Here is a 13,611-nt window from a genome sequence, read left to right as displayed (position 1 = left end):
CTTATTCTCGACCACGAGTAAACTCAAACTTTGATTTCACCGTCTTGGTCTCCGTCATGCTTTTGGGGTTTTGTTGAGCCTTTTAAAAAAACAAGTCGATGATTTGGGGTCTGTTTGGCTACATTGAGGCCTATTCCATTTTGTTTTCACATCAACATGCTAACATGATGACATGTTTAGAAGGTTTAATGTTGGCCATTGTCCCCATCTCAGATCAAAAAGCAATTGTACAAATTAAGATTTTCCATACATAACCTGCAGACATGATATTGGTATCAGTTTGTATCTAACTCTCTGCAAGATAGCAAATACATTAATATTTGTTACCTTAAAATAACACAATTCTATTCACTTTTGACAGCAATATTCTTAAAACCTTGGAAAATCAAAACAATTTGCAGGACTAGACACATTTCTGTGTACCCTTTCAAAAATGAATTAACCAAAGATAAGCAATGTAACCTTGTAAATGGAAAATATTCCTATATCTGTATGGTGTAAAAAGATAACTGCATGGTAAAGAAACACAACGTTCCTGTGTGACAGCTGGATGTGAGTGAGTGGGAGATAGACAGTTGTTTACTGCATGTTTCAAACCTGCTGACCTCCAGACTATGATTACGCAGTCCGTTCTGGAGACGCGTGGCTTGGTAGGAAGTCATTGGCTCAGTATGGGCTTCCTGCCTCTGCCTCCGTTTCAAATAAAAACACGTAGCAGAGAGGGAGAGTTCAGCCTCACTCCATACAGGACGGAGGTACAGTAGGACATCCTCCTCTATTGACAGTCAGGAAGCTATTAGACTTTGTGCCAAATGCGTCAAAGAAGAAGGAGAGGGGCAGGATGGGATTTGTAGTCTTAAAGGAAAAACATTTTGAATCAGTTTCTTTTGGGGAAAAACTAATTAAAGTGACACTATGCAACGTTTCAAAGACAAAATAACACTTTATTCTTGTATTCATATTTACATTTTATATCATATAGAATTCTAAAATGATAATTTACTCAGGTCTTAATCTTGGACAACAGTAATTTACTCAAATGTAAAAAGAATACAGACAAAGTATACCCGTTTAAATAAATTCATTTATTTCTGTATGTTACTATCCATAATCAATACAGACAAAAGCAATACTGGACTACCAGAATTTAAAAATCGTTATAATCATCTCTTGTGAGCATCACAATAAACAGTATATTGAATTATGTACAATGGAAGACAACGACACATTCAGACCGAGTGAAGATCAATCTGATTCTGTCCATGGACACAGAAATGGGGAAAGCGCTCGGAAACATGTCAAGAACAAAATTCCCAGCGACAAAAACAAAAACACTTGGCAGAGAGAGAAATGTACAAGGAGAAAAGCAGCTTCTGCTCGCAATAAAAAGAAAATAAATCATCAATGCAATGTTACATTTGGTTCCACGGTTGTAAACTAGATAGTATTCATGTCACTATTGCATATGCCATTGGGGTAAAGTGTGTCAACAAGGCAAAGAGATCTCTTTAATAAAATAGACAGTATATTTTCATATAGTCACTGAGACTGTGAGGGAGAAAAGCATACAATAACCTGTACAACCCAGAAGAAAAAACCCCATCCCCTTTTGAAAAATCTGTAGCCAAAGTCTTTACACAGGAATATCATTGCAACATAAAATCTAAGTGTATTTTCAATAGATTGTTTTAGTTAAACTCTTTCTATGTACAAAATATATACCTTCAAGAATCTGCAGATAAATAAAACTTAGCGTAGTAGCTCCAATATTATTCAACTATGTCAAAACCGTTTTCCACCTTGTGTTTGTGTGTTGTTCCCACCAGTTCAGCGATACATTCAGACATGGTTTTCATTTTTACAATCTACTGTACACTAAAGAGGTGGTGAGCCAGTTGGAGTCGGCACAGTGAATGACGCAAACACTACAATGTGAGGAGAGCTTAGAGGGCTTTCAGATCATATTAACCCACTGGAGGCCATTTTGGAGTTTGTATAATTTTGACTAATAATTTCTCTTGAGAGCACAATGTTTGGTTCAGATTAAAACAAAGACTATGACGTTTAAATGAATTTAGCATTAATAAAGCACACCGTCGCTAAGCCTTTGACCAGTTGCTAATGGTAGCCTAACTAATGACAGCTAAAGTGTGCCATTATTTAGCATTGTCCTGACATTGTTAAATAGTTGTCACTTCGTGAAATATAGTCTTAACTTGTCAAATGTTATCATTATTTTCAGCCTGATCAAACCATTTGCTGTCAACTGCAATTCAGATATTGTTAAAACAACATATCTGACTAAACTTGTTTCTCCAGTAAATCTCCCTGTTGGTGCCAGATGTGGCCTCCCTACTTTTCCTTTTTTTGTGATTGTCCCGCACTGCCAACCCCTTTTCCCCTTACTTTAGCCCTCGTTGGATGACCAGAAAACGTCTCGGCTGTGCCCCAACCCTGACAGTTTTCATTGGCTCCATCGCCCCTTCATCGTCACTTTAACTATACAGTTGTACCATCAAGATATATCACAGCAGGGTGTCCTGCATTTTGCTCAACAGCAGTCAATAGGTTTGAAGGTAGGAGTGTGTGAGGTTTTCAGGCTCAAGTGAGGAACTGTGGGAGGAACAGTGCAATCAGATGCCTGGTGTTGTGGGGTCTGAGCTGAGTTACAAACACATGCGTAACTCTTAAAGACATTTAGAAATATATTTCTGTAAGTCCAGCGCTTTGATTGGACAACAAATAAACTAGGTTAGAATAAATAAGAAATGTGTCATTAAGAAAATACTTTAATATCCATAAGATAAATCAGATGTCAAGCAGCCCCAATGTACTGTCTATTTCTGAAATCATATTTTAAGCTAAATGTCCACAATAGAATAACAATATAGAGGTCCAAACAGACACACTGTAATATAATATGTATCTCTTATCTCATAGAAAACATAAGGACAATATAGACATTAAGGCATTGGGTAGGTCTTATCAAACATTCATCTACCAAAAATAAATAACATATCTCATCTAAATATAGTTAATGTACCTTGGTATCTTCGCTCCCTGGGCCATTTTTATAGTAGGTTTCATTTTCCATTGTCATACAGGTTGGTCGTAATTTGTCTCAGGAACACACTCGCACTCATACAGGCAGTCATAAAACTAACCTCAAGTAAATAAATAGTATCAGGGTACCATTCAACTTTTGTTATATTCTGACTATCTTTGCTTCTGTGCTTGCGCCACAATGTGGGGTCACATGAAAAATGGCCTCTGAAAGCACAGTGAACAACACACACACACACACACACACACACACACACACACACACACACACACACACACACACACACACACACACACACACACACACACACACACACACACACACACACACACACACACACACACACCACACACACACACACACACACACACACACACACACACACACACACACACACACACACACACACACACACACACACACACACACACACACACACACACACACACACACACACACACACACACACACACACACACACACACACACACACACACACACACACACACACACACACACACACACACCACACACACACACACACACACACACACACACACACACACACACACACACACACACACACACACACACACACACACACACACACCTGTGTTGCCTCCAGCGAATTCATGACATGCATAGACGATGACCTGCTTGTTTCGTAAGTGTGTGAGAGTGATGCTGAGGGTCCAGACAGTCTATTAGGGCCCAGTGGTAGGGCAAAGTCGATTTCTTGTTTCCAGCAGCAGGTTGGTGAAGACGCCAAGTCAGAGGACAGACGAGACCTTCAGTCTGAGAGAGGGGAAAAGAGGGAGTTAGTGGAAATATCTTGTGATTATAACACTCTTTGGCAAGCTGTCTTACTGTCTAATTGTAAAAGAAAAATGGAAAACCCCCAGTTTGTGGTCTGATTATTTTCCCAAAAACAACACTTGTGCCAACAATGCAGAGCTTTGAGACTGCAGACATTCAAATGCAGAGAACAGTCTACTGTACAGTGTGAACCCCTTCAGATTAGCTTGTGCCACAATAACAAGGAGACACTGGAACACGCAGCTCGAATAACAAGAACACAGTGTGCTGCACAAACAAGTACCATAGGACGGATTTGAGACGTGTGAAATGGATTGTTTTTATGTTCATTATGCTGATATTTAGTCTGATTTCTTATTTGATGAGTACAAGTTTGATGGTAGGTGTCATGTCTTTACACACCAGCTGTTTTTTGCCGCTTAAAGGACGGCAGGGGGGGGAGAGGCTGGAAGTGGGAAGCTGGATGGCAACGGTCGTTATTACATAATCTGGGATGTAGAGCAATGGGGGGTGGGGGTCTCCTGTCGCGCTGCCGTGTTGCTATGGACACACAGTGGAGGAGAACCAGTACATGATGCATCTCTGATATTATACAGAAACTGAAGGTGCGTTTATAGTGGAATTTATAATTATGAAGGATGAGGAAGAGGGGTTGTTCAAGCAGAACGGAGGAAGGATTTAGAGTGGAGGGGATGGGGGAGGGGCACTGGGTCAACTGGAAGCTTCCAGGAAGAGATCCAGTGGTGAAGGGCCAAGGGTTAAAAGGTGAGGGAAAGGGCCCCTTACTTCCACGAGGACAATATGCTCCATGTGTCATGAAACCACACGAGGATTGCATGGTTGTATTGAGGTTTGGAAACTTCTATCAGAGTAGGGCTGATGAAACTCTTAAAAAAACAGTTGGATAACCTCAAAAATGAGAGGCGGTTGGGCTGAAAGCAAGGCTTTTCTTAGTAACTGAAAAGTTGCCATTTTTGGAGCTCGGAGTCAAGCAGTTCTCATCTAAGAAAAGAAGTCTTAATACCTATTTTTATTCGAAACAATTATAAACAGAGGATAGTTGAGGACACTATGCATGTTAAATCTAAAAGTGAATCCCTGTTTCTTATAAAATGTACTATTAAAATGCATATACAAAGATATAACTCTATTTACCTTATGAATTTCAAGCCAATTTCTATGCAGGTTTCTGTCACAATTACGCTGACCTGAGATCTGGACAGGATAAACACACCTTGTGTTACGTATTAGCCAGCTGCTCCCCGTGGAGTAGCTGCTGATCTACCCCATGCCGTCTAATCTCGCCACAGAGGCTGTAATCTCATCTGGAGCCGTGGATGGCTAAATGTGGGGAACGCTGGCCACGCAGTTATCTAGCAGCTAGCGCTTCAGTCTGGAACATCCCGGCCTACTTTAGCCCCCCTCCTCCCCGCGCCACGACACACACAAATACACACACACTGGCTGGAAACTCTGACTGCGGTGTTACGTGTGCACGTTTGTTCTCGATATATATCAAGTAACATGGCATTTCTGGATTTCCTGCCTTGGCTTTTTTGCTATGTTATGTTTGAGAGATCTCAGATTCAACGCAGGTCTGACGCAGATTGTAATAAAGTATTCAACAGTGTGTGTGTGTGTCTGTGTCTGTGTCTGTGTGTGTGTGTGTGTGTGTGTGTGTGTGTGTGTGTGTGTGTGTGTGTGTGTGTGTGTGTGTGTGTGTGTGTGTGTGTGTGTGTGTAAGCAGGGATGGATTGAACAATCAGGCTGATGGATGGCTGAAATCAGGTGTCACTTTTACGCTAATGCCAGAACAAAATGTGTCAGGTAGAAAATGAAGCCACAAAGTAATCATGTCGGCCAAATTCCAACAGTGGAAAAAGTAGAATCAATGCATCCCTTATGCCAATGTCAAAGTCTACAATTTGGTCTACAAAATGTCAAAAAATACCAGGATTATGTCATCTAAATCCCTGTGCTTCTACTGAGCATGCTCAGAGCGAGTTAGGCATGCATGGCTGTGCAGCTAGACCCCTTTCACTCGCTGCACCCTCTAACATCGTAACGCACACGCACATCATGCAGAGATATACATGCTCCGGGTGCATTGAGATCTGGGATGACATCACTCACAATACTACTGACTGGATGGCGCCGAGAGGGAATGGGATTTATGGAGAAGGACACGAATGCTTCTAATCTGGCCGATAAATTACACACACACACTCATACATGATGCTGATGGTCATGCTCTGCGCAGCCTGTGGGTGCGGCAGATGGCGGGCAGTCATTAGTGGAGGGATAGTGAGTAGGTGGGGATGTGTGTGTGTAGGAGAAAGACATATATGTTAAAGTATTAGTGGAAGGGAAATGGGTACATGTATGTGAAGACAAGGCAGATTGGCAGGTGTTTAAGGCTCCATTTCCATCCCATGTCCCTCCAAACTACACACACTCACATCAGAGTGGCCATCTGCCACATGCACTCAGGAAGGGCCCCTCCAGTCTTGGTCCCTTTATTCTTACTTAACTCTCCTTCTTCCCTTACTTCTAGGGCTGCTCGATGTTCCAATACAAAATTGTTTTTGTTAATATTGAGATCAAGAATATTAAACCCTTTTACTAATTGACAAAATAATAATAATACAAAGAAAAAGGTAAAATGAAAACAATATACAGATACTGGGAATATAACTGAAAAAAATTGAAAATAAATGTTTTAGAAAATAAATAAATACATGTAATTAATAAAAAACCTAAATGTATTAAAAAAATATAAATGTATAGAATAAAAATAAAAATCAACAACACTATGTTATAACACCTACAGAAAACTCCTTAAATTAATGTTCAATATAAAAAAATACAAGGAATATAGCAAAAATGATATCAATTATGTTGCCACAACTTACTGAAAGCTCCTAGCAAAATCCCCCATCCCTATCTTACACCTGCTATGATGATGATTATCAACACGCCTGGTAAAAGGCAATGCTCATATACGAGTGTAAGCGTAGTAAAAATCATCTCACATTGCAAATCAAGCTTCTTGAATCGTCAGAGGGAAGATAAAAGGTATTAGCTGGATGTGGCGGTGGAAACAGAGACGGCTGACTCGGCTAATCGGAGTCTGGTAAAGAACATCCACCTGGCTGAGCTGCGGCTAGCAGAGACGACGGCTCAGGTTAGGGCAGAGGTAAACACCATCTCTAAATCACACTCGGACAGAACAACAGGTAAACAAAAAGCGGACCTGTACGCCAGGCATTAAGACATCTAATCTGACTGGAGTTGGAGCACCAAAAGAACGTAAAGCTCCAGGGTTATGTGACCAGGAATGCAGTCACGGGCGTCATATGGGGGGGAAATTCCAAGGGGCATTTGATTGTTTTGGTTGTACTTTGATCCTGACAAACACTCGCCTCAAGAGCTGCAGCATTCCATTAGAAGTTCTCATTCCAGCCAATTGCCTGCGAGGGTCAGACGGAGAAGGAATGAAAAGCTGCAGACTTTTGGGTCTGGGTGGCACATGTTGCGGGGGGAGGGGTAGAGCTTCACCTCCTGAAAAACAGTGGGGCCTAGCACCAAAAAAACCAAAGCGGCGCACTTTGAGCTCCTTCACCCCGCTTCGTCAGTAAACAAGCACAGAATGCACCTTGGTTGAAAGGGGCCCACCGATGACTTTATTTGTTTCTTTAAAAAAAAAAGCCCCTCCACTCCTCTTTCCACTGCTGCATCCCCCCCCCCCCCTCTTTGCTTGTCTTACTTCTGCTAAGTGAACAGCCTAATGAGGCAGAAGGGCAGTGGAGTGCACGTGCCATCCTGCCCCATTATGCACGCTCCCCCACAAACTGGAAAACAAAAACAGGCCACTCTCTTTGCACATCCCTGCCAAACTGTTCACTGATGCAGGCTGGAAAAAAAGAAGGGGACGAAAAAGAGGCTCCCTGTGAGAAAAACACCCCCCGACTCTCTGCATGCGTACGTGCTACAGTCCACATGCATGTGCTCGACTCAGACCCTCCCACTGCTTACTGGAACAACTTTACAAGACCACAAAAATAATCGGTCTCCATCACAAATATGATACAAACAAACAGATGGACACAGGGGCCATTATTACAGCCTGTTTCACTTGAAAACAGCCAATTGCAACAACACACTGAATTTCCATTCTGTAGTGGCTGTTTTTCTTCATCCCTGAACAATAATAACAACTTATATAGCCTTTTCCTGCTCTAAATGAAACCTAATATAACTTCTCCCTACACACAGGGGCCATGTGGTGAAATAAAAGCCACTTTCTATTCAAATGGCCTGGAGCCGGGACAAAAACAAGCCCCCTCTCGCAGCCACTTTTCAAACACGCTCAGCCAGGAATGTGCACCGTGACATCCAGTTACCTGATGGCCGCAGAGCAACTCGCCCACTTTGTTGTTCTCCCTCACTGCCTACAAGGACACACACACATATCCACTTGTGCTGGGGGCCTCACATTTCAGCGTAAACCCCCTGACCCCCCCCCCCCCCCCAGCTCTCTTTCTCCTACCCCTCCTCTACGTGCTCACAAACACATGTGAGTTCACTGTGTGCCTGTTAAACGGCGAAGGGTCAAACGTGGCTTTAATGTTAACATTCTGCTGTTCCTGATTTGTTTACAACTATCCCACGCGGCAGCGGTTCCCTGGGCTATTCTGGGACACTATTGATTATGGGATGGTGGGAAACAAGAGGTCCATGGAGGTCACATTGATGTGCAACACATCCTAAAGCCTACCCAACTGAAAAAACAACAGCCGGAAATGCCCGAGGCCCCGTTAGCAGACCTCACTAATAGTTGTGTTTTATGAGGAATCTATCATTCCTCTCATTCATAATAAGCGTTGGTGGAATCCCAATATCTGCTTGTGTATTTATAGTGTGTGCAGAGGCAGCATCCGGCTCTGTGCTGTCGTGGGGCTTGTTTACTTCAAAGCTCTCAGCTTGGTCACGTTTCCTAGCAGCCTTCTGCTGCGTTCACATGTGGGAAAATACCAGATATAGAAGGAGAAAAACAATTGAAAAAAGGTGTGATTGATTGCAACTCAAATCAGAAGACTTCCTTTTGACACTACATGGTTGTTTAATCGCAGAGAATAGTACTCGGAAGTAGGAGCTTAGGAGGAGCTCCTGCAGGCTGCATCAGCACCGCCTATGTACGTACTTTGAAATCCACACAGCCAGTTTGAATTTGAATCTGGAGGAAGGACAAGATTGCATGCATCCTTGTTTTTAACTGTACAGTGCAGCTCTCTTTTCTTACAGCAAAGCCAAACTGACTTCTGTTTAACATAATGGAGCATTCCAGCTAGAGTGGGGATAAATTGTTCAACAACAACACATCTGACAGCAACCTCACTCACCTTTGGCAGTGGTTGCGGCCTCCTTGAATCCCAAACACACATACGGGGAGCTGTGTAATCCATTGATGCCCCCTTTGCAGCTGCTGGTGGGTTTGAAGCCAGCCAGGCCCTCGCATTTCTCCACGTCCCTGTTGTCCAGCAGGTTCAAGGCAATGTAGTTCAGTCCGTTGGCGTACCCAGCCGAGCTCTGCCGGTTCACGGGGCTGTTGCCGTACTCCTCGTCCGACCCCTCGCTGCTCCGGGACGAGATGTTCTCCACGGAGCTGTGCCTCTTCATCATGTCCCCGCGGGCGAAGGAGGGGAACACCGGGGTCACGGTGGCGGTGGAGGAGAAGGTCTCGGAGCTGTGCCGCCGACGGCCCTGAGGGTTGGCCCGGATCACCTTGGCGGCGCAGTCGGGGTCAACTGCGGAGGAAGAGGTGCCCCCGAGCAGGAAGGCCCCAATGCATTCTGGGACACCCTGGTCCTCCAGAGAGAGCCTCCTCTCCCTGCTGCTCTGGCTGCTGGAGAGTTAGTCAGAAAGAAGCCTTTATTTTCATACTGGTCAAACAGGGATTATTAAGCAAATATGTTTAAATACTTAATACTTAAATATTAATGTTGATTATCAGACAATGTTGGCCTTTGCTTGTGATCAATCTAAGACTATTACAATTAATGACAATAAATGATTAAAATAACACCAAAAAGAACACAGATGCACATACCTTGCGGTGTTCTGAGGAACAAGCTGTGGTGGGGAGCTGGTCATCCCGAATGTCATCTCAGTGTAGTCGTTTTTCCCCTCGTCACAGAGGCCCTGAGATCCTTTCTCACCCTCCAGATGGTACACTCTGTCCTCCTCTGAGCACATAGATAACTCTGGGAGCGTGTCCAAGCGCTCAGCGGGAGTGTGTGCCTCCTTGGGCGAGTGTGAGCCCAGCTCCAGGTTCATGTAGTCTGACAGAGAGGACCTCCCGGGGCCCCCTCCGCTGGAGCCCAGTGATGAAGACTGGCTCTCCGTGGACACATTGGAGGGTGGGGAGAATCTGGCGCAGCTGAAGTCAATGTTGATGTATTCCCCGGGGCTCCTGGGTTCTCCGGGCAGGGGGTGCTCGTTCATGCTGGGCAGGGTCCTCAGGGTGTCCAGAGAAAGTCTGTTAGGCCTGCCAAGCCTCCCTCTGTAGGGCAGGCTCTCTGCCCGGCCATGCCTGACTGGGGAGGGCACGGAGGGGCTAAGAGGGGCTGCATTGGGCTGCATCACTGAATAATAGTCTGACTCCCCCACCCTCTGCCTCAAACTCTGGGGGCTCATCAACACATACTGGTTGCTCTCCTCATTCTTGGAGGCCTGGAGTTTAGCAGGGAGTGTGAGAGAGCCGCCCTGGTACGCTGACCTCACTGCTGCATGTTCCCCAGATAGCAGGCCCAAGTAGTAATCAGGGGGGGTCTGGAGTGGAGGTGGGTTTCCAGGCGACATGTTCATGTATTCACCGTTCCTGTCTAAGCTCTCCATGGACGATTTAGAGCTACACCACATTCTCATGTAGCCGCTGTCCTCCAGAGAGCTGCTGCAGGGGGAGTTGGTTTTGTAGCCGCCGCTCACAGCCGCCGGGGGATGGACCCTAGGGTTCACAATCTGCTTCGGTGCGGAGACACACATGGGGCTCATGGGCATGTAGTCTACTTTGCCCGACTGGGCCGTTAAGCCTGGCGTCATCGGCATGTAGCCATCATCAGCGAGGTTACTACTGGAGCTCCTGGATGACCCGATTTCAACATCTCCGTAGTCCTCAGGGTAGCACACTTTGGGCGATGCGGAGTGAGAGTTCTGCCTGTGAGCCATCCTCATGAGGGTGTAGTCATCCAGGGAGGCGGAGGCCAGCGGCGCCACAGCCCTCTGTTGACGTGGCGTGGTGAGGGAGTGCGTCCTCTTCCTGTAAGCGTCGTCACATGCAAGGCCATCAACCCCAACCCCAGACCTGGTGACATTTCCCCCCTCCATTATCATGTAGCCACAGGGGTCGCTGATGTCCCGGGATGGAGGCGTGCTGGACAGGGAGTCGGGGGTGTCGCTGCGGGTCAGGGGGATGAATCTGTGTTCACTTGGGCTGGAGCTGTAATCATCACACAGCATGAAGCCAGTGTCACTGAGGGAGCCAGAGATGGAGGCGCTGCAGCTAAAAGGCCGCCGGATCTTGTCAGGAGTGGAGATGCTGGCCCCCCTGGGGGACATGCTTATGGGGCTTGAGGTGCCTGGGGGCGAGTTGGACACGGGCATGGAGCGGCTGTGGTGCAGGTTGGAGGAGGACTCCAGTATCCTGCAGGTGCGCCCACTGCTGAGCGTGTGGGACCTGATGAGGAGATTCCCAGAGTTGGGACTGGTGGGACTCCCGTTGACAGATATGGACATGGACACAGGCCGGGTCACACTCCCGTCCCCCTCGCTGGCCGTTCTTATCCGACATGATGTGAATTTCCTCCCTGGGGAGTTTGCTGCCATGCTATCTGTCCTGGATCTCCTCACCAGGCCTGTCTGACTGGGGGGGAGGTTGTTGAGGTTGCGTCGTGTGGGAACGGAAATGGGGTTAGTGCTGGCAGACTGGCTCTTGCTCCGCGGCCTGAACTCTGACAGCTCCTTCATGGCCTTCATGGCCTCAAGGATAGTCTCATGGATGTTCTGTGCAACCACTGAGTCCTCTGCCTGCATCCAGAACTCCCCAGGCCCAGTGACAGCTGAGCGACCCACCTCTATAAAGAAAAAGGTGTCCGAGTGTCCGCATCTCCTGATGTTCATGAGCTGTAAACTGACAGCAGCTGTTTCTGAGTTCAGTTTCACAAAGCTGATGGTCCTGCTGGACAAACACAGCCTGTACACTCCAGTGAGGTTCTTGATCTGACCCAGACCTTTGGATTTCAAGTTGACCTGCCACACCTCCTTATAGACAGCTGTTGCAGGAGTGATCAGTCCGTAGTTGGCTTCCTCAAAGCCCACTAGAGAGGAGGTAGAAGCAGGGCTGTCGTACACTTTCCCCTCGGCTATTAAATCAGTCAGAACCGAGTACCAGCTCTCTTGCTCCTGCTCGTTGTCTGCAGCCACGGCGAAGTACTCGTCCTTGGTGTAGAGGGCGATCAGGTGCTTGTGTTTTGCGTCGGCCCGTTTGTTTACGCACAGACACGAGTCCAAAGTGATGACCCGTTTGGCAGCGGACTTGTTCCTCCATTTCTTCTCACTTTCATAATACTCCAGCCGCGCAGGGCAGCGCTCCGTCGGCTCCCGCAGCACGAAGAAGCGCCGGTGTCCGTGTTTCTGCTTCCTCAGGTATCCGCACTTCTTCACTCCGTACGTCCCATTCGATAACAGGTGTCCTCCCGTCGCCGGCGGACTTGCCATTTCTCTTTTTTCAAGTTCCAGATAAGCGATGCAATTAAAAAAAACTCGTTTGCAAAAAAACTTTAATGATATCCCGTTTTAAAAATGTGTTTAATCCATGGCAGAGGTCTAGATGTGTCCTCGGCCACGGTAGAAGCAACAGTGCAGCGAGACTGATCTGATCCTGGATAAAAACAACATGTGACGCTGCTGCTCTAAAAACAGAATAAAACACAGAGTCATAGGGGGGCGGGGCCTCTGCAGGGGCCGTGCCTGTCCATCGACCGGCTCTAACGCTGCCTATTGGCTGATTCAATAATTCAAGACAGGCAAACCCCGCCCACTGCTTTCCAAGCAGCTCTCTCATGTAGGAACAGAAATCAGAAAAACAACCAATTCCTGCGTTAAAAAATGAAAGTATAGAGAGGGCTAATTTTATATATCTCTTTTACTGCAGTAGATTGATTCCTCCATCAAACATTTTATTATTTTTACAATGTCATTGACAAGTCAATTTAGATTTATGAGGCGTTGAAATGATGTTGGATTGTAACCCTTTATTTATGAGGCTGTAAAAGTGTAAACAACCCTGACGTGCCATTTGTTATATAAACCTTGTTGTGGTCTATATTTAAACCTGTGGGTATTCCTCCCCAACTGGATCCTCCTATCATCACATCAGCATGTATCTCCCATCCAGCATGTGGTAGGCTAATAGTTATTGCTGTATGTTGTTAAATCAGCTGAAGGGAAGGGACCTTATTTTGTCAGTTATGTAATCCTATTATACACTTGTTTTGCACTTTGGTGCATTGGTACAAAGTGTTTATTTAGAATGAAAAACAGCCATCTCACAGAGGAGATGACTAAAGATGTGCGTCAGAGGCTTCTGTGTCATAACACGCTGCAGAAATGCTGCCATCGTCTGGCTGCTCACACACAACTCTTCCTACACATGAGTTTAGCAAAACAAACTA

General features: G+C 45.8%; 1 protein-coding gene across 2 annotated transcripts; it reads right to left on the bottom strand.

The window, feature by feature from the left end:
• Nucleotides 1-3,556: 3,556 nt before the first annotated feature.
• Nucleotides 3,557-12,838, bottom strand: LOC117546737 (insulin receptor substrate 2-like). 2 transcript variants are annotated; one of them, XM_034217095.1, is made up of 3 exons: nt 9,990-12,838; nt 9,283-9,782; nt 3,557-3,859 (listed from the first exon to the last, which is right to left on the bottom strand). In XM_034217095.1, the coding sequence occupies exons 1-3, from the start codon at nt 12,653-12,655 to the stop codon at nt 3,855-3,857; spliced, it is 3,171 nt and encodes a 1,056-aa protein (XP_034072986.1). In that variant the 5' UTR covers nt 12,656-12,838; the 3' UTR covers nt 3,557-3,854. The 2 variants fall into 2 exon arrangements, with proteins under 2 accessions (XP_034072986.1, XP_034072985.1); XM_034217094.1 differs by having other exon boundaries at nt 3,558-3,859; nt 9,283-9,785.
• Nucleotides 12,839-13,611: the final 773 nt, after the last annotated feature.

Source organism: Gymnodraco acuticeps, unplaced genomic scaffold (assembly GCF_902827175.1).
Source record: "Gymnodraco acuticeps unplaced genomic scaffold, fGymAcu1.1, whole genome shotgun sequence".
Lineage (NCBI taxonomy): Eukaryota > Metazoa > Chordata > Actinopteri > Perciformes > Bathydraconidae > Gymnodraco > Gymnodraco acuticeps.
The sequence above is the reverse complement of the archived record's forward strand: the minus strand, read 5'-3'. Positions and strand labels throughout refer to the sequence as shown.

Bases quoted from the DNA above. Each gene is read 5' to 3' on its own strand.
- LOC117546737 (XM_034217094.1), bottom strand. From the start codon at position 12,655: ATGGCAAGTCCGCCGGCGACGGGAGGACACCTGTTATCGAATGGGACG. The intron at 9,786-9,989 runs GTATGTGCATCT...CTAACTCTCCAG, and splicing joins GTTCCTCAGAACACCGCAAG to CAGCCAGAGCAGCAGGGAGA.